The 21778-nt window shown below is 38.1% G+C and overlaps 3 protein-coding genes across 13 annotated transcripts in view; 2 read left to right on the forward strand and 1 right to left on the reverse strand.

Annotated features, from left to right (window-relative positions):
• LOC129718170 (C-terminal-binding protein) overlaps positions 1–6627 on the reverse strand; it is a 74786-nt gene extending 68159 nt beyond the window's left edge. For 7 of the 11 annotated variants that reach the window (XM_055668639.1, XM_055668638.1, XM_055668636.1 and 4 more), the window contains exon 1: positions 6405–6627. The gene's annotated coding sequence lies outside the window, so the exon portion shown is untranslated. Of the gene's footprint in view, positions 1–5869; positions 6121–6264 lie in introns of those variants that run through there. The other 4 variants (XM_055668631.1, XM_055668634.1, XM_055668640.1 and 1 more) reach the window with 4 other exon arrangements.
• Positions 6628–13381: 6754 nt separating this feature from the next.
• On the forward strand, positions 13382–20219 carry LOC129718172 (E3 ubiquitin-protein transferase MAEA). Its single transcript, XM_055668654.1, has 3 exons — positions 13382–13694; positions 17974–18947; positions 19008–20219. The coding sequence occupies exons 1-3, from the start codon at positions 13656–13658 to the stop codon at positions 19177–19179; spliced, it is 1185 nt and encodes a 394-aa protein (XP_055524629.1). The 5' UTR covers positions 13382–13655; the 3' UTR covers positions 19180–20219.
• On the forward strand, positions 15917–17207 carry LOC129718173 (uncharacterized). Its single transcript, XM_055668655.1, has 2 exons — positions 15917–16303; positions 16360–17207. Exon 2 carries the CDS (start codon positions 16360–16362, stop codon positions 17125–17127), a length of 768 nt encoding a protein of 255 aa, XP_055524630.1. The 5' UTR covers positions 15917–16303; the 3' UTR covers positions 17128–17207.
• Positions 20220–21778: the final 1559 nt, after the last annotated feature.

Consider the following 21778-nt stretch of genomic DNA (forward strand, 5'->3'; position numbering starts at 1 on the left):
CCTTTCTCAACACCGTTTACAAAATTCTCTCTCGTATTCTGTTCCATAGACTGAGGCCGTTGTCGGAGACCTTTGTTGGCGATTACCAATGTGGTTTTCGAGGGGGACGCTCCACTACGGATCAAATGTTTACCCTGCGTCAGATCCTCGATAAATTTCGAGAAATGAGTAGAATAGAAATGAGTTATGGCGAATGATGATCGAACATGGTTTCCCAATAAAACTATTTAGGCTGATACGTGCCACCCTTGAAGGCGTCAGGATAGCCGGTGAGATATCTGACTCCTTCGTGACGTTAGATGGTTTGAAGCAGGGAGACGGGCTGTCAAACTCTTGATTTACCGCCGCGTTTTTAAAAAGCCTTTTTAGAAAACGTCTTGTAGCTCTGAAATCTCAATTTCTAGAGGTTCGAGTTACTCAGCAAACAGTTTTGTAATAAAATTCTACACAATTTTGCGGAAGAAACTATTCGTCTAGCAAGTCACGTTAAAAAGTTAGATGTGGCGCCCTCTTTATGGTGAAAATTGTGGCTGGTTGCATTGAATCATATGACGGACTACAGTAAACGAAACAACTTTCTAGAAGATACCGGTAACATTGGACTTTATATTTTCCAGTCTCCGTTCGTTTCTAGATTTAGCGCCATTGTGGTGTCTGTTTGTTGGGAATAGAAACGGAAACGTAGTGTATGCGCCGGTCTTCGGCTATAAAAAGCGCACAAATGCATATAAAAATCGGTAACTTCAATTGGCCATATATTCGAAACTACAAATAACCCAGTGTAGTTTTGTGTTTTTCTGTTAGTCAGAAAGGTGCTCTATCGGATAGCTTCAAAAGCCTTTAAAACACTTTTTCCAAATTTTATTCATGAATATTGTATATAATAACCAATATATCACTAGAAATTATTCATCTTGATTTACCACGTCACTCTCAATTTTATATAGTCATGTTGTAGGTCTTAGAGTTGAACATATGAATGAAAAACTGCTTTTTAAAAGCCTTTCTAGAAAATGTCTCGTAGCTCTGAAATCTCAATTTCTAGAGGTTTGCGGTATTCAGCTAACAGTTTTGTAATAAAATTTTACACAACTTTACAGAAGAAACTATTCGTATAACACGTCAAGTTCAAAAGTTAGGTATGGCGCCCTCTATAGGGCGAAATTTGTAACTAATTCCATTAAAGCATATAAAGGACAGCAGTAAACGAAGCAACTTTCTAGAAGATATGGGTAACATAGGAGTTGAAAAAATAGTTTTGCCGTCCGTTTCTCGATTTGGACACACTGTGCACCGGGAATGGGCAAATAGCTTGGTTATTTTAACCCTTTATTGCTCATAAGGAATCACGCGCGGAATCAATCAAATGAAAAAGAATTCATATACACTTTATGTTTAAAATAAATAGTCGTAAAAATCATAAAAAATTGGAGCAATATAGTTTCTAGATAACGTTTATGTCAAAAACGTTGGTGGCAATATAGTTGCCGCTGCCCAAATTCCGGGCATAAACGATCATGGCTGTAAAAATTGGTGGCAATATAGTTGCGACTAACCGATAAAGGGTTATTAGATAACAAATAATAATTCGTAGCAAAAACATGCATTTTTGGATAGCTGACAACTTTGCAGGAGGTTCAAAAAATCTGAAAAATGTGGGAAAAAGTTAGAACTATGGGAATTTTAGTGCCTTTGAAAGAAAATTTCATATGGCTCGTTTGGCTGAGATATGTTTTGATGAAATCGTAATTTATCACCATAGCTGTAGATTGCATCGGATCGTTTCTCAGCCAAATTATAACCAATTTTTATAACCCACGCGACTAAATGTACGTTCCAAATTCTACAGCAATCAAAGCTAATTTATTACAAAAATGCATGAAAAATTGCGAATACGGTTGGAATATCTAAGTTCTGAATCACTGTAGCACAGTGTAATTGAACAAAGATGACGCCTTAGTTTAGTATATTTCTTCCCAAGGTGGACATAATAGGACCATCTCCATTTTCGTGCCGTATGACGTCCAAAAAGTACTTCAGAAATCCAGATTATCACGAATAAATACGTGATGCCATAAATGACGAATTTTAAATGACTAAGCTACGAGTAGTAAACGGAATACAGAATCTACTTGAAATTCCTCAATAATAATTTCACAATACCAATCGCTTGATACACGCAACATAAATGAAATACTAAGCGTTGAAGTTATTCAATGCAATTCATATTTTGAGGTTTCAACTGGCGAATCACTTGTCAGTGGTTGTCAGATCCAAGCCCACAAAAACATGAAACACATGCCCGATTTAATGCATCCCCACAACCCACCTTCAGCGCGCTTGATTCAATTACACAGCCAGAAACACGAATACTGAAAATAAAATCTCTCAACCGGTTGTAACTGGATCAACACATTTCCTTGCCCAGGACAAGCAGGTAGAAAAGGGCAGACCGGACTGTGCAAGGGTGGAGGAAACGAGAATTGCAAAGTATCAGCAAGTGATAACAGGGACAAGACACGCTCCGGTCGACCGTTTCAATGTTTACAGAGAAGATTAGAACTTGTTACATATTATTCACATGCACACGAGTATACGGCAAATAATTTTGTTGCATTTTTATCGCCAGCAGTAATAGTTCTTTGCTTGTGGATCGACTCCATCGAATTGACTTATTGCTGATTGCACACGAATTGCCTGTACCTAGACGGTTCGAATGCTGAATTGGTTCGTTCTTATTTCCTTTCGTTGAAGAAGCTAAAATTGAAGATATATTAATCGAAAGTAAAACAAACTTAACGGTAACTTTCCAGCAAAGACAACTATGTCATGTAACAAAACAGTACACAGACGACGACATGCTGACTGACTGTTGCAAGGGTGAAGGACACGTGATGTACTATATCTACTTCAGATCGATCAGGAACATTCAACGGGTATTGCTAGGTGGGGTGGGGTCTTTTCCAATTTTTACAACTTTTTTATTCGATTCGACACACTAGCAAGTCGAACCAAGTTGAAATGAACAAAGTCTTCATCCATATTACAATAAATGTTACCGTGCGCGGTCGTCTTCCGGCCAATAGTCATGTGTACTGGAATTTAACTTGATGGACGAAACAAGGACTCGGACAGGAAGCTGCACCCCAGTCGGCAAGAGCGGGTGTAGACCAGTTATGTATCTGTGTATAAATATACACAACCGGAAAAATATAACACAGCAGTAATGTCGAGTGGACGTGTTTCTGTAAATGCACTGTGTGCAGTTTGTGACGCCATTCTCGACTCCCCCCTTCCCTCACTACCACGCTAGCACGCAACGTTAAAGCTATGCACTTGTGCAGAACCGACGGCAGCAGCTGCGGTAAAGCAGTCAAATCGAGATGTTATGTGATTTTGACTAACGAGCACGGGAGACCTGGCAACCCTCCTCCCTGGTCCGGGGGAGGCGGAGTAGCGACGAGTGGACACACAGTGTGCAAAATTCACGTGGTAAAAGCAAGGTTGTGCAGTTAAATGGGCTGTACACAGTTGTGTGCTCCCATGTTATTGATATTATATTAAACATTCGATATCTGTAAATAGTGCAGTTCGAGAGCTGCGGCGCATAACTGGAAGCTCGAGTATTGATCGCTGCTGTTGCTGCTGCAGACATCGCACCCAGCGGGATGAATAAACGAGGCAGCAACGTGGCTGCAGATTGTTGCAATATGGCGTTACCTGATGCAAAAGTTCGCACTCCTATCCTGCTGTAAATGCCAATTAAATAAAAAAACTCCCGATTTACCGGATGTTACGATTCATTTGTTTCTGATTTTTGCAAATATCGGAAAGCCAAATGTTTCGTCAGTTCTGATGCATCATATGGAAAATAACTTGCCATTGAACTGAATAAACTACACTTCAAACAAGACGTATTATGATGAATTATTTGTGATGAAATATGGGAAAATAGTTTCTCTCTTGCATTATGCAAAGCGGAACAATGCACAAATGTATTTCATCGTAACGGATATCAATGGCAGGTACACGTTGTAAGCTATCTTATTTTTTGTTTTCTCTGTGCCCAGTGGTGCCCCGATGCACCATATTAAAATTTATGAAACAAGCGAAATGGTAAAAATAAATTGCTAATTTTATGAATCGTCACGCTCAAGAAACGAGAGATTTACGTAAAAGTTATTTTTATTAATGTTGTTAATACAAATACAAATACAAATTCAAAGATTGAATGAGAGCTTGCTTGTCGACACCAGTGCCATTTTTGCAATCTGTTCTCCACTGGTTACTATAATTCCACACAGCTTTTAGCGTATCTTTAAAAATCACTATGGCCTCGGTTTTCTGGGATGCACACGATCTGGGATTTCTGGGTAGGATAATGTCCATTGATCATTCCTGCCTTATATCGTCAGTTCCAGATAGCGCATGAGTTATTTCATCGGTTATGAAGAAATTAAAGTTCGAACTGTTTCCTTGTGCACCCTATTTAGCTAAAATGGTAAAGGAATTGTTAACAATGAAAAATTGTCTGTAGTTGAAGACCTTCTAATTTTACACTAAAAACATTGTAGCTAAGCCATCGGACGAAAGGCCTTCTGTATCCATGATAAATTACCGGGGATTAATCAGAAATAATAGTTATTTTTGAAAATTCAAAAGACCTCAAGACAGCGTTTGTTTCAGTTAGAAGAGACGAGTTATAGCAGATCACACTTGTACATATCATCTAATGATTAGGTTAATTATCGTTGTTAAACGTTACCATCATAAAATACGCTAAAACTATGCAAAACTCATTGAGAAGCAAAAAAACTCGATTAAATGTCTCCCGTTTAACAGTTAACTGTTCATCTTTGTAAACCTCCTCAACAGATTGTCGCCTGGGCAGAACAAACAGAAATTCAACTTGCTCCCCCTTTAAGAAAGATTGATTTTCTGGAAAAGCACTTCACCCAAATGAATGACCGCTGCATGCTCTTTTTCAATTCTCGCTCTCTCTCGCCCTCTATCTTTATCTCTCTCTCGTTCGCTTCCCAGCACTTCAATCGCAGATATAATAAAACGAAGTAATAAACAAAATCATGTGCTAGCCATTTTTTAAACTTCTCCGCGTCCCGAAATCGAAACAGGAGACAAGAGCTTGTACGCGGCTGCTCTTATGGTGGGAGCGAGAAAAATGCCCTCGCTCCAAGCGGGTCAGCGTGGTAAGCGAAGAGGCAAACGCGCAATGCAGTCACCCCCAATCCAATCCCCCCTCTTGGCTTGTCCCATCAGAGTGGTGCCCATGTTCCTAACCATCCGCGGACTACGCCGTTTGACATGGAAGCCAGAGATCAGCACGAACGCGGCGGCGACTAGGGACGCAAGAAAGGCCACTTAGGACCAAGACCGTGAGGTGAACAAGAGAAGCGATGCAAACGGAAGAAAAGGCAAGACTAACTCATCTACCAGTATGTATGGTACTATGGCTTTTTAAAAAGCGAACAATTTACATTATAATGTTATTAATAAACAAATGCTTCCTTATTATGTTCACTGATCAGACATTTCAATGTTACACGGATGGAATTTTTCAACCAAGGTACCCATATACCGTAACAAAAAAAAACAATTTGAAAAATAACAATCAGTTCAAGCAACTAATTGTAAAACCAGCCCCAATCTGCATTTGGCGCTAGTGTATATGCATGATCCAACGTAAAATACTGAGGTCAACTGTGACGTACGCTGTCAAAACTATAATTTTCCATACTATGTATAAGGTTTCGAAACTCACAATGTATTTAACACTATAATGTTAACAAATTTTATATAAATTTTGCTTCAAATTTCACCTAAATCGAAAAAAAAAAAGTCCGCAACTTACCTTTGTGTGAGGCCAATTTGCAGAAACGGTCCACAATAATCCCAAACAGTGTGCACGGTTCTTTGATTTAATAATTTAGTTTCTACCTAGTGCGAGATGTCGACTACACGCCGCTTTGTGCCTTTTCTTCTAGAAAACGCCGAGATAACCTTCACTTTTCGCTCACCGTGTTTCCCTTCGGTCACTAGTTTTCATCTTTTCAAAACTGTTCGAATAGGATCGCGAAACACGCCACCAAAGGCTCGGTGGTCCTGGGTCAAGCAAAACCAGAAATCTTCCACCAATTTATGAATGCAATTTCAAACGATACTTCATAGAAGCTTCATTTAAAGTAGCTTTGCAACAAAATTTGCCCCTTCGCCTCCACAAAAACACACACGCATACACGCACAAACCTGTAAAATAATACACAAACAAGCTATCGGGCAACCAAAGCAGACACCATCAACAGCAGCAGCAGCGGAGAAAATTCATCCTAAACGGGTTTTCTGGCAACAACGGCTGAGGTGGCGGCGGCCGAGAAACAAATTTTCACCTTCAATTTTTCCTTTCGATTAACAGTTATTGCGATGCGAAAACACTGTGTCCACATTCGACCGAAAACGTACTACAATTTGCGACAACTTTAGTTCCAAAACCGGCACGAAAATTATTAGAAAATCCGCTTTTCGACGGGAAAGATTGGATTGACGAACCGCACTCCAAAAATTCACGACATAGGTAAGCAACTAGCAAGCTCTCGCACGGTCCGCGCTCACTCTCTCTACCTTTCTCTCTCTCGCCCCCGGCGAAAACGGCGTACCAAGAAAAATGGACGCGTCCGTTCCAGCAATTTTAACCCAGACGCACGCAAGGTGATGCAGCTTTCTCATTCATTCCTTTTGCGTGTTGGAGAGCAGCGCCGCGTGAAAACGCAAAATGGATCTTTTTCTTTTTACATGGTTGGCAACATTGTGACACGAATTTGCGGCGAATCGACGCTGCAGTTGCGATACACGCTAATCCAAACCCATTTACATGCAAGTAGATTTGGCCTAATCAAATCTTACTTTACAGTTACAATATTTACATTCATTGACCAACTGCGGCAGTTGAAAACAAACAACTAATTTTCCACTGTCATTTTCATGTAGATTGTACGTGATTGTCATTTGAGTTCATCATGAACTGGTGAGATTATTTATCCTGTGAATTTTATTCAGTAGACATATGCATTTCATGTGAGTTTCACGTAGAATTTAACTACCGGTAAAGTGAAAAGCATTTGATTGCCTGATAGATTCTACGTTTTATACAACGTATAATTTTCAATTGTGGTTTCCCAAATTGTTGAGAGACTAGGAATAGTTTTTAGAAATTATACAAATACGGTGCTTGATATATCGAACGGGCATGCAAAATTGCCAATTCGTAAATGAATTAAACGACATACAAAATGGCAAAATGATATTGCGACATTCGCTGGCGATAATCATTGTTAGTTGCAACTGTTTCTGTTCAGGAAATTTCTCGCAATTCGAATCTGAATCTGAATCTGTGTGAAATCTCGATGCTGGATTCTTATGGTTTTTCTAAAGCTCACTTATTGGGAAGTCATCGAGGAACTCCTTTCATGTTCAAGGACAACATCAGACAACAGCTTCGCCATTTTGATTACTGTGTATTTTCAAACGGAGAGTTCTCGCGATAATTCGTTCTGTTTGACGTTGCCAAGTTGAAATAGATGCTACGTGATACAACATAGTATGCATGTGATTTTCACGTAGATGTTATGTTTGTCACATACATCATGCAAAATGACAAAAAATAAATAAGTACAGGAAATTTCACGTAACAATAACGTGCAAAATATTTTGAGTGTATAAGATAACTTATATCACAAATATACGTAATACCGAAAAAATTCTCTAAAAACTGTGGTTCACATCGACATCGTTGGGAACCCAAGCAGAAAACTTTGTTACATACACACCTAATCAAAAATAAAATCGTTCGGTAATTTTTTTGCAACAATCCATCGGTAAAGTGTCAACGACCATAATTGTTATTATAATTTACAATTTCATCAATTTTTACCGAAATATTTGCTTAACTCCACATTCTCCAAAATCTGTATAACTTTTTACCGAATAATCTGTAAAAATGCCAAATTGTAAATCTCGCGGCCATTTTTCTCATACGTGCAACCGTGCGACACGCGAACATTTTCTTTCGGTACTGCTGATCTGCTTTAATTGTTGTTGTGTGTAAACATAAGATATTCATAATAAGGGAAGTATTCATGATGAATTGTTGAAACATGATTTAGGGGCCATCCACATACCACGTGGACAGCATGGGGGGAGGGGTATGTGTAATGTCCAAGGTCCATACAAAAGAAAAATAATTTATATGAGCAGTTGTCCACGGGAAGGGGGGGGGAGTCAAAGTCGTTTAAAATCTGTCCACGTGGTATGTGGATGGCTCCTTATAGCTTGCTTTTTTGCAACCGGCATTTTTTAAAGGCGCGTTTGGTATCTTTTCTTTTTTCTTGAACATTTTTACAGTTTTTTTAGCTAAAAAAAAAGTTCGGCTGGAATGCCGTCCTTACTAGCTTACTTTAGGTCGCTTTTTACGCAGGGGATACGTGCCACGTAAAAAAAAACGCGTAAATTCCGGAATCCGCGTAAATTCCGGAATCCGCTTAAAAAACCCGTGAATTATGCATTCCGAGTGAAGAATTACCGAAATCTGCGTATGACAAAAATTACCGCGTAAATTCCGGAATCCCCGTGAAAAAACCGCTTAAATTCCGAAATCCGCGTAAAAAACACGTAAATTCCGAAATCCACGTAAAAAACCACGTGAATTCCGGAATACGCGTAGAATAAACCGCGTAGAAAAACCCGCGTAAAAAGAAACCTTAGTGTACTTCTACATAGTTGAAATCACCACCGGTGTCACAAATCTGTTATATGTTACACAAAAACAAAATTGCGTATTATTTCAACCAATGTGTAGTTTTTTTTTATTCTCGCTTATCTTCCGTCGGTCTAGTTCCGCCACTGTTGTGGCCAATCACCGACGCCCAGGGGGCGACTCCACACCCAGGACCCTAACTCACAACCCGTTTATTAACGGACCGGCGCCAACGGCTTTACTTCCTCATGCGATGGAAGGCGTGATCCTAGAGATTTTTCGCCTCAGAAAATCTCCCGGTGTCGGCTAGGATTGAATCTAGACCAGTTGGGTTGGTTGTGAGTGGATCACGCCACCTCACAACCATCGACACCTATGTCGGCGGTGGGATTCGAACCCAGGCGTCGAGCGTGGTTGGCGGAGACGTTACCAACCACACTAGGCCCCCGCTCAATGTGTATAGTTGAAACAACCATGAATAACATCAAACTAACAACAAATTTCTGGTGTCATTCGTTTAGGCAAACGAGAAGATCTTCGCGGATTATGTGGTAGACGAAAGGCCCAAACACAATGGATACGTTTGCGTTGCGTTGACGTTAATTTGACAGAAAATATATGGGCTAACTGTCAAATTGCCGCAAACGCAGCCGCAACGTATCCATTGTGTTTAGGCCTGAAGGAATAATGGTATTATTAGAAACACTCTATATAAGTTTAAGGTAAATTTTTTTGGAGAATTCCATTAAATTATGGTTATGATTTTTTGTTTTCTCCAGCCAGCGGCTATGAAGTCGCATCTCCGAAAATAATCGTACGAGAAAAATAGAAGCTGTGTTGCAGCTACTTTTATTAGATGACACAAATTCGTCAAATAAACAACTCTGATCGTCCAAATATAAATAATAATTACAATATATAATTATGGTTGAATAAAAGACATATGTAAATAAATTATAGAAATAAAAATAACCATATAAAATGGTTGAACCAAACTTTTTGAATCTGTTGATTTAACCCTCTAGTGCCCAATGCCGCCTTTTGGCGGGCTTCAGTCAAACCTCTAAAAAGCTTCAATAAATGCTTAAAAATGTTAATAATGATTCATAGTGATTTTACCGAAGCCCGTCTAGAAATTAACTTGGGCACTAGAGGGTTAACAAGCATTGTATTTGAAACAACCTTTTTTGCATCAGTTGATTCAACGACCATTGTAAGTTGAATTTACAAAACTTGTGACGAGCTGTCAAAATTCAATGACAAAGTGTAGCTGTTTCAACCATATTTTTGGTTGTATATCATAATACATATAGTAAAATCAAAATTTGGTTAACCTAGGACTAGGTCAATCTAATCATCGTGGGATTAAAAAAAAATCGAGCAAAAACTTAAAAAAAATTCAGTTCAAATGAAGATATTTCGGATAATAAGCATGTACATTAGTTTTTATATATTGTATGGTTGTATTTCCTCAAAAAATAACTGCGAACTGACATGATGTGACAAAATTGTAATACAACTGCGTTATAAAAGCATGAAGTTGTGACCACGTTCCAAAACACTTCTCAGCAATTTTTTTTTTTTATTCTCGCTTATTTTCCGTCGGTCTAGTTCCGCCACTATTGTGGCCAATCACCGACGCCCAGGGAGGCGACTCCACACCCAGGACCCTAACTCACGACCTGTTTATTAACGGACCGGCGCCAACGGCTTTACTTCCTCATGCGATGGAAGGCGTGATCCTAGAGATTTTTCGCCTCAGAAAATCTCCCGGTGTCGGCTAGAATTGAATCTAGACCAGTTGGGTTGGTTGTGAGTGGATCACGCCACCTCACAACCATCGACACCTATGTCGGCGGTGGGATTCGAACCCAGGCGTCGAGCGTGGTTGGCGGAGACGTTACCAACCACACTAAGGCCCCCGCTACACTTCTCATAATTGCAAGATTGGCAGTGCAGTGAGTAACTCGAGTTTTCCCAGTATTTCGTAAGATCGCAAGTTTCATTGTTTTTGCCACTTTTTTCTGTGCTCTCCTTTCAAAAACAATTGATGAAACTATACATTTGATATGGTTTGATTGATTTCGTTGAAGCAAAAACGTGCGCTACTTAACATTATTTGCATTTGTCAATAAAATTTTGAATTATACATAAATCAAATTTTGAAAATACTTTTAAGTTCCAATGCAATGGTCTTCCTGGCAGAAGTTATCAGTATTTTTCAAAAAGTTCCTTAATTCGTATATTGCTTTCTCTATTTCATGGACAGTTTCAAGTTCTCTAACTTTATTTTAGCACTGAAATATCCAGCTTGCAACGTGAGAATTTGTGTGTTGTTACTTTTTTCCATGTTGAATGATTGAGACACTAAAACTGTACCTATCCTGAAATTAAGAACATGTTGGTTCTGTAAGAAAATTGACCTTTTTTGGTTGTTTGATAATTACACTTTTATTAAATTATCTGGCTGCAATGGCGAACGCACGTCAGTCAAACCCGCAAGGTCAAACCGTATAGAGTAACTCAATAGAGATAGGTGACTTTAAACTAAATCATCGCATCTCGTTGCTCCGACTTTTTATCACTTTTTACCATTTTTGGTCGATTATGTTCAGCAGCTTCTAACACATTCGTACGTAAATAGGTCTATGAGCATAAAAGAGAAGTGAGGAGGAAACTTACCAAAATTTGTACGCGCCCCTCTGCCCATAGTTGATGCCAAATAGTGACGACCCAAATAGCGTTCACCATTGAGTTCGCCTAGTTGTTTACATTTGAAGCATTTACTAATACTAGAAAAATGCACTCTCCTGCTCATCTCTCTTTTATACTCATTGAGAGTAACTAGTTTGCTTCACCGCAGCAAACATAGAATAGCGTTTTCACAGGTATCGCATTAACTAATGCCGAGCCTTTCGCCTACGCAAATCCGATCCGATCCTGTTGATTGAAGTCAGCCAGTTTTGGCTTCAACACCGTTCCGCCTTAACAACGTTTTTGGTTGTTGAATCCACCACCGACATAATTTTACCATGAAAAACAATCAAACCCGATCAAAGCAACATTGAAACGGCAAGGGATTCAGGTTGTACACGAAAGTGACAAATACTACGTCATTTACAGTGCAATTTGAAACAAAAGGTTCCCTCAGACAAAAACCCCGGCATTTACAGGTTCCCTTGCCTGAATTGCCCTTCAGTACACATTGGGCAAACTCGCCGTAAGGTTGAAGTGCGCTTGAAAGAACACAGCTGCCCTTGATAACGGAAAAAGTTGCTAGCCGCCCATGCAACGTGATTTATTGGGAAAAAATGTTAGAAAAGCATCACAGTTGAATGCTAGGGAATTGCACTACATCAGCAATTCGAAAGAACGATTAATTTATAAAGACGACCCCCTTATCACATCTTGCTTGGGGAACATCCAAAATTAAGTAGCTTTTTTAGGTTTTCTGTCTACCGATCCCTCCACCCTCCCTCATCGTAGCATTTCGTCACAAAGTCAGACTCCCCTCCAGATAATTACGTTGCTTTATAACAACCCCCCCCCCCTCCCACCATGACAATTTTTTTTTCAATTATCAAAAATAACATACCTTGTATCATAAATGAACAATAAAAGACAACAAAGTAATAAAAATGAGTATTTATCGTTACATTTTTGGGCTAAACACCTTGATTTTTATGAAAAAATATTTCGATAATGTTACACGATTGGTTGATATATTTTGATATTTATCGTTTACCTGTAAATTGACACCCCCCCAACGATGATATAACATTAATGAGGTATAATATAAATAGAGGGTTTCCCAAAAATGCAACGATAAATACTTTGTGATATTGAATATTGGAAATTATTCGCACCATATCAATAGTGTCTTGCCCCTAATTTTCAACCTTTTTTTCATTTGGTGTACGTTTGCGACGTACGCCCTTTTGTTGGATCACACTAGAAATCGCAATTCGGGTTATTCGCGTTGAAAGAGATTTCGAAGGCTGTTCGCACTTACGTGAACTCTCATATGCAATTGTCAAAATGTGCGTGATGACAAAAGCAAAAATATTTCCTTCCTTCTTTTTCGCATGCAAAAACCAAACAAATATCAGCAACACCGTCAACGCGAATAAAACGAATAAATAAAACTTCGTGTATGTGTGGCGCTTCGATTGGGTCATCTTTTTCTCTCTTCCAGTTTCGAGATCGCTTTTGCCTGCTCTACCAGCGCTGGTAATGTGTTGGTTTTTGCCGTTTTTGCTTCAGCTTATGTTTGCTATTGTCAGCAGATGTGTTGACGTTTGCTTGCATAATTTCATATGAGTGCGAGCAGGCTTCAACATCCTTCCAGTGTTAACGAACGGAACGGCACTATCTGTTGTTATGGTTGACACGGCAGGGTTGCCACATATGCCGATACGATTGTTGGCCTGAGGTGCCGTACGAATATGTATATAAAGGTAGAAAGTACCGCTTTACAGAGTTTATGAAACCAATATTTAGTTTTCGAGACCTTTTATAGTTTAGTGCCTTAAATTATGGTTGAATTACAAATTTTATTACAAATTATCAATGTGATTATAAAATATTAACAATATATTTTTCTTGGAGATACAGGCAACCCTGTAAGGCAATCATAAAACAAAGTATGTTCTGTGAGACGACCATTGACAAAAAGTTATTTGCTGGGGTTCGTCCGTCGTTTCGTCAATTTACTTTTATGACAGAGAACTGTGCTTGCAATTTGGTGATTAGACAGCAGTGAACTAATGCATTTGCAATAAATAGACATTATTAACTCAAGTTGAAACGCATATTCCGGAAATCAATCTCGAGAATTTGCTCATCGCAAGGACATTTCTACCTGATTATATTGTGAGAGTACGGGTTAATGACTGAAATAAAGGCCATGGAGCACCCGACTTTGAAGGTAAGCTACTTCATTGGTTTCTATTGTTCAATATGTTGTACAGGAATTACTAGATGGGACCGAATTTTTGTCATTGGAGGCTCCATGTAAAATTAGTTCACATTTGCTGCTGTTACTCCAAAGTGCTTGCGACATCAAATCAACTGAATCGTTTTTCGATTTGCAAAAACTTGCATTTGCGTCGCAAAAATCGGAATAATGGCTGAAATGCAATATTTTAATATAGGCATATAAATGGGTGTTTTAAGTTTTTTTGCTGCTTTCTTGAAAGAAAAAAATGTCAGGATATGAGATCACAGATAAACATATTTCGCTGCTCGTAAATGATTGAACAAAAAAAATTGCGAGGAAACATTTAATATAGATAGGTATACTATACTTTTTTTCAGCAAAAAGTGTTGGCTTATAAAAAAGTGCATATTTTTATATTATATAACAAGAAGCATTATACTTTAAAAATTAACTCATATCAATTCCAAAACAAATAAACTTTTATTATGTTGGTTTTCTTGATCAACTATTCTCTACTCTTTCAATGCCTCCGCCTAGGTTTGTTAATTTTTTCATTTTTTTTCGAATGGAGCAAATATTTGATTACACTTAAGAAGAAGAGTTTTAAACTTTTTCACAAATCTCAAGGTAGGTTGTGTATTTGCAAACCATAGGTAGAAGTTCGCTGCTCTGCAGTTTTCAAATTTGTTTGTCTACCGTACGAAGCAAAGAGAATTACTGATAACAAGTTTTTTTTTGTTATTTCTACCTGTGTCTCATTATTTCACTTGTCGAATTGGAGTTTTATGATACTGGTAGAACAACTCGCAGTCTATCCGGAAATGCAGCCGGATGTCAATTATTACACTGACAGTCACATAAGCAGCTGTTAATATGCTTTATCTCATGAGCATGATGCAATATAGCTCACCTTGAATGATTGTTTACTGCCTTTTTGGTTACCGGTTTTACTGTTTTTGTTAGAAAAAATTTAATCATTAGTGACGTTCGCACTTAGCTCAGGGAAACCTGCTTGCAGGCAGCATCCAAATATTAGTGGAAAATTTTAGACTCAGTGGAAATGTGCTACTGTACAAGTTTATCTTGGATTTAAAATTTCTACGTAATGTTTAGTAATTTCGCATGAAAAAGCAATACTATAAACCTTTTAGTTTTTATGTTTGTTGAATTATGTTGACTTTCGATTGAAGCTAACAGGTATTTACTCTACAGATTTTCAGATTGCAAGAGTCATGACATTAAAGCCTTCCCCATTCATAAATTTAGGGTTTGAAAAACAGATCTCTCATGCGATAACAATTTTTTTTAACCGATCTAGAAATCTGTGAGATAATCTAGAAGATAATAGAAGTATAGGATATTTGTCCTATCTTTTTCGAAAAGCCTATCCTATCTTTTTCGAGAAGAATGATTGCCCCATATTCTAAAGTTTTTTCAATCTTTTCGGTATTTTTTCTACTTGTTATGATCCAAACAAGTTGCTTAAGATCGTTTGTGACTGTATTGCGGTCAAATTTTTACAGAGGCGTTTTTTTAGTATAAAAAGCGAAAATTATACATGGGTTTGTTCCGAATTCAGCCCCTCTCCCATGTTAGTGGCTGCACTCCCATTTCTCATACGCTTTTGAATACCTCTAATGTGTAGAGAACATGTATGTCAAGTTTGGTGAATATCGGCCAAGGCGTTCCGGAGATATGATAGAATATGTACATACAGCGATGCTAGGACGAAAAAATATTATTTTCAAGTGCTTCAATTTGGCTCATAGTTGCAAAGGTCGGTCACCAACCAAAAGAAATAGACTCGTATTTTTTTATTTGCTTATTAGGGTGACAATATGTTTGATTTTGTGTGTTTTCTAGAAGGGCAAACATTTTTCAAAGCGTTCCAACTTGGTCACAGGTGATCGCAGCAAAGCTCTTCAGGACTTGTTAGCAGATACCTGAACCTTAAAAATAAACGAGCACCCAGCCTGAGAACTTCTCGGAGTGAAAAGATGCCGACCAACAAAGTTTAAAATAATGAGTTTTTCTCATATTCTTCTTTTTGTTATGCTTATTTTTCGGTCCATAACCACACGTTTTTCTGAAAGCTTAAATAATAACATTTATAAGAATATGATACACTCAATGATCATTCTGGTATCAATATATATATATATATATATTCTTTTTTTTTTATTTTGTATTTTCCTATGAAAGCCAAACATTTTATTCACTTAACAGCTCTCTTGTGTTTCACTTGTTTTTTTTTTTTTTGTAATTTGTTTCTCTTGCCTCCGGTGAATGTTTGTTCTCGTTTTTTTCCGTAAATATGCACAAATATTCCGTTTCGTGAGCAGGCTACAATGCTTTCTGTCAAAAACATAATGTATGTCCAACATTTTGTGCATGTCAAAATGACCGAATGAATGGACAAAATGAATCATGTACTGTATGAAAAAAGAGATAAAATAACAGTAAGCGACACGCATCGTAGAACGTAGTCGCGTTATCACACTGCCTGTCGTGAGAATGAACTCGCGTTGGACGAAACACGTGGAAGCGGAAGGACACCCAACCAATATTTGCCATGAAGCCTTCACTGACATCGATAAGTAAGTGCAATGCAACCATGTTTCACACCAATCTCTATTTTTTGCTTGTTTTTTAGATGGAACATTACGCGGAAGAAAATGGTTTCTTCCGGGCGGATCCCGACGTTCAAGACTCGGCCCCGCCATTTTATACGCCTCCGGATGCTGGACAGCCGCATATTCTAGAAACGCTGCTGAGTAATCAAAATAAGATATTGGAAAACCAGAGAAGAATGCAACAGATGATGACCTCGATGATGACCAGCATTGATTACCTCACACAGGCTGTAAAGGTCAACCGAGCGGCTCCAAGCACGCAAACCCCGCGGATAGACTTCAATGATTTAGAGTCTGTGTGTGTTATTCAACCGGTGAATTCAGTTGACGACTTAAACCAGATCGAAGAGTCACTGAAAGATGATGCCTACATGCGGAAGCATTTAGCTGGAATGAGTTTCATATGCGGGTCTAATGGTAAGGCTAATGGAATTGATTGCTGCTACCGCCTGATAGACTCATTCATCACCCGATCGTTTTTATTGAATTGCTCTTGGACTGGCAACGCCAGAGATCTCGATGGTGCCAGTTCAGCGGAAAATGCACGGTCGGACACTAAACGAAAGATACCGTTGAAATTCTATAATCGATTCCGCACCCTATTTTTCCGCCTAGTTAAGCTCGCCGACAAGGACTTTACCGAAGTTGAGTGCGAAGTTTTCTTCAAGCGGGTACTAAAAAACAGCAAACAACGTGTGGAAGCTAAAATGACTACATCGAAACACAAGAACAGACCATCGAAGCTTAAGTACAAACGGCACAAAGATGGCGTGCATTCTTCCCCGTAGATCCCGCATCGACAAAAACCCTGCAACGCATGAAGTATTAGTAAAGTAAGAGAATCTAAATAAAATATCTTAAAATACAATGCATTTTGTTTTAGTAGTGACTGTGATATCACCCCCTAATTCTACCTGCTTTACAATTTTTTTTCTAACAAATAAATGTTTACTAAAGAAAAAATGGTAGCAAAAATTGCAAAAGTTACTCCACATGAAACCTTCTTAAGTACTGTCGTCAACGCGAACAATTTTGCACTGTAATCATTGAGGTGAAACGGTACGTGGTCGCGATCAACACGAATTTTGCAATCTAATTTTTTCTTGATTTATTAAGACTACGTACATGGAACTTTGATCAATTGTTTTCACAACTGTTGCATGCCTGAAGTAGCAATTTGAGTGCTGTTTATTTAGTGGAAGCCGAATTTTTTACGATCTAAATGGTCGGCGTGCGACCAGACCGAACCAAGCGCCATTTTTTTAAAAATTGAGTTTTTAACACTAGTGGATGATAAAATTGATAATCTATCTTTCGTGAAAAAACGAAATCATTTGAACAGTTTATAATGGTATTATAACAAAATTTTTCTGCAGCAGCTTGCAGGAAGCATACGGGGTGAGTAAACTTTGACCGCCGACTACTCGAAATAATGTTTTTGGCGCTTGGTTCGGTCTGGTCGCACGCCGACCAAATACAGAAGTAAAAAAAAACTCTAACCTCAAAATTGTATAGGAAAAGGCCACAATCCCGTTTCACCTTAACGAAGAAATTTTTGGTATTTCTGGTAGTTCCGACCCTTTGCAATAATTTTTTTCACTAGTTTTTTTTTTTACTTTACTTCCCCTAACCAGGTGCCATATGAAATTCTTAACAAAAAGTTCCGCATCGCTCAGAAAACACTGGATCGCGAATTAAGTCAAATCCAGAACGCTGCTTCTGAGCTGGAGAAAGGTTTATCGGAAGGTTCGGCCGGATCGGAAATTTCTCGCTTACTGGGAGGTGTCGTGGAGCGCTTGCATATGTTGAAACGTAAAGCTGAAGAGAGCATCTCTGAGGAGCTATCTGCTGGATTGGTATGCAAGCGTCGCTTGGAACACCTCAAACAGAACGTAAATTCATCTACGGATACAACTACGATGGAGCTGCAGGTAGCGGCCACTAATCAGTGGAAGAAGATTCGACTGGATCGTATGATCGTAGAGCATTTTCTACGGTTAGGTTATTACGACACAGCGGAACGGTTAGCCATCCGCAGTGGAATTCGAGATCTCACCAATTTGGACATATTTCAAATAACCCGCGAGGTCGAACGCGATTTGGCTGCCCGAAGCACAGCTAAGTGTATTATCTGGTGCAACGACAACAAATCCAAGCTGAAAAAAATCAACTCGAACATCGAGTTCCAACTACGAGTGCAGGAGTTTGTGGAGTTGATTCGCGATGATAAACGCTTGATGGCGGTAAAGCATGCCCAAAAATATTTTCCTGCTTTCGAGCATGAACAACTGAAAGAAATTCGCCAATGTATGGCACTGCTGGCTTTTCCAGTCAGTACCGAAATCGAACCATACAAAACTCTCTTCGATCCTCAGCGTTGGAATGATCTAGTACTGCACTTCCGGCTCGAAAATTATCGTCTGTTCCAACTCCCAGCTCAATCGGTACTGAGCGTGGCCGTTCAGGCCGGTATCTCGGCGCTTAAAACACCCCAATGCTACTCGACAACATCAAAGAACATGAACTGTCCTGTTTGCCAGAAGAACATTAACGAAATTGCAGAGAATTTACCGTTCTCTCATTGCGCCCAGAGCAGGTTAATTTGCAGGTAAGCATAATCTTTCTATGTCAAAAACCAAGTTAAAATTTCTATCTTTTTTCCCTACAGAATAACCGGCAAACCACTGAACGAACATAACCTTCCAATGATGCTGCCCAACGGACAGATTTTTGGCCAGCAGGCAATCGAACAGATGCGACGCGAAAACGACATTATCGTGTGTCCGAAAACAAACGACAAATTTCGCTCACCGAAGATCGAGAAAGTGTTTGTCATGTAGTAGAGGAGTAGTCGCCATTGTCATCGTGTGCATCATCGGCAAACCAGGTTACGGTATTACTACGCAGTTCTAATTTTTCTCGGGCACTTTTGTACCAATTATTTTGCCCTTTTGGCAAAACGTTCAAGCAATATTATTTTGAATCCTTCATCAAAAAAGGTGATAATTGGTTTTATCACGATCAGCTTGCAATACTAGTGGCCCTCATCGATATTAGTCACTTTGAATATTTTTTTAAACTTTCGTTAACATTTTTTAAATAATCTTATACTGCAGATACGTTTCAAAATTTGAGTGATTTGGATTACTTTCAAATTACGTGTAATGTAGCAATAGCGTACGTATATCAATATTTCCTAGCATAGAAACTACAATTTAAGATACGTGGATCAGCCATCAAAGCGTCGTTGAAGTTCTATGGAACCAAACTAAACGTGAAAATGTTAAATACCAAAAACATGCCATCTCTTTACGATTTGTACGCAGTCTATTTTCACTAAACATTATGCAACTTAATTGCCGTTTAGTCTTTAAACGCTTTGATCGACTAGCCCTAACATGTAAAGAGATTGGATTATTTTCACGAGAAAAAATATATATATTTTGATACTTTTCATTGATATTAGAAGCAAACAATTCAATATTTGTTATTTTTTACGGATAGAAATTATTAAAATGGGTTCTTCAATCGTTTTTTACTTTCAGTTACTTTTGGTAAAATTTTGGAAAAACCCAAATCTTACACACATGAGAAAATATAAAATCATAAAACATATAATAAATCATAACATTAAATTATGCATATACTAAGTTACGAAAAGAATTGTTATGATATTTTATAATATCATAGAAAAAAAGGGGTTTTCTTATCGATAATTGGCATGATCCACTATTTATCGTTTAAGTACGTATCTCTCGAGCAATCCAAATTACTTGTTTCATATATTCCATGATTATAACACCGAAGAACCCATTTTATGCCAACTTTGACATTATAAATACAATGCATAAGTATAAGTTTTTAATTGTCATATCGCGAAGGTGGATCTTTTTTTTTCTTCAATAGAATTAAAAAAAGAAATTCGTGTTGTAGAATGAGTGACGTTGGGTAATCTAACGAATCCCAATTATGTACATTCGATGTTTTATACTAGGGATGTTACGGATGTGATTTTTTAGACATCTGCAGATGTGGATGCGGATGCGGATATGTGATTACGGATGCACATGTAGATTAGAGTGGCCATATTTTGTATGGCCGTTTTTGAAACTATCGATCTTAATGAGCGCCGGGCTGAAAAAGTTTCCTTTTGACCTCTACAATAAGCCACGAAAATTAAAAGTTCATCGGAGTTTATTTAATGGACCCACAAAGCGCTTATATTTGAGAAATCGATTTACATGAAAATTGTATGAAGTTTTTTTAACATATATCTCTCGATAAACTTATTCAAATACACTTGTATTTTCATAAAACAGTAATATTATCACCCCAATTTAAGTTTAAAAAAAATCTATACCTTTCGGTGTTTGTTGAAACGGTTGTATGTTGAATGAGGTATGTATTTTTTAGGTATAAATTACCAACATGCAGTATAAACTGAAATTCGTCTTAATTATGTGTTGAAACACGGTTAGAATTTTTCATAAATTTAACATTAGGTATTGAAAGCAAAAATGGCCAACTTCCAGTCACCATTTTGAATTTTCAAAGGCCCAAGAATTGGTAACAGTAAATGCGTCACCTGTGAAAACGCTATTTCATGTTTGCTGCGGTGAAGCAAACATAAAATAGCGTTTTCACAGGGAATGCATCATCTATTTCCGAGTCATGTGCTTCTGAAAATTCGAAGTGGTGATTCGAAATTGGCTGTTTGTGGTTTCATTACCGTTTCACCTTAAGGACCATTCCTTTTGACCTTTTGATCGCCCGATCATTTTTTGTTTAATTTCAAACGGGATATCAGGCCAATCCAACTTATTCTGGGCTCAAATACCGCGATTCTTCATCTTTTCAGTTACAGCGTCTGAGACTACTATCAATTTCGGCATAAGCGAAAGAATCACGTAGAGAATTCATAACTTGATTAATACATTTGACATCCGAAAAACACCAGAATGTGAAGTTTGACTACCAACAGGGACATGTCTTGAATGCAATTTATGGTCAATGATCAGAACTTTTGGATCATTGAAGCTGTGAGTGAGTTGATTGGCTGTGAATGAGTTGATTTCGTTTGATGCTCTTGTAAAACAGACAAGTGTTTAAGGTCCGATGCTCTTGCCATGTAATATATTTTGCATTAAAGTTCATAGAAATTAAGAGGACAAGTAATATTGGTTAGTTTTCGAAACTTTGCCGAAATATTTCATTCCATTAGTGTATTATGAACTTCTTAGGCGATATTTTTGCCGTAGCTTGAATCAATTTTAAGCGCGCCCAAGAACTTTGCACTTTCATTGAAACTCATGAGAATTGCTATTCGATCAACAGGAAATGATCGTATTTGATAAAATTCACCGTCTTAGTGTATTCAGATCACTAGTGCTGACCTGTTTCAATAATAATAATAATAATAATAATACTAAAAATAACATT

Source organism: Wyeomyia smithii, chromosome 1 (genome assembly GCF_029784165.1).
Source record: "Wyeomyia smithii strain HCP4-BCI-WySm-NY-G18 chromosome 1, ASM2978416v1, whole genome shotgun sequence".
NCBI lineage: Eukaryota > Metazoa > Arthropoda > Insecta > Diptera > Culicidae > Wyeomyia > Wyeomyia smithii.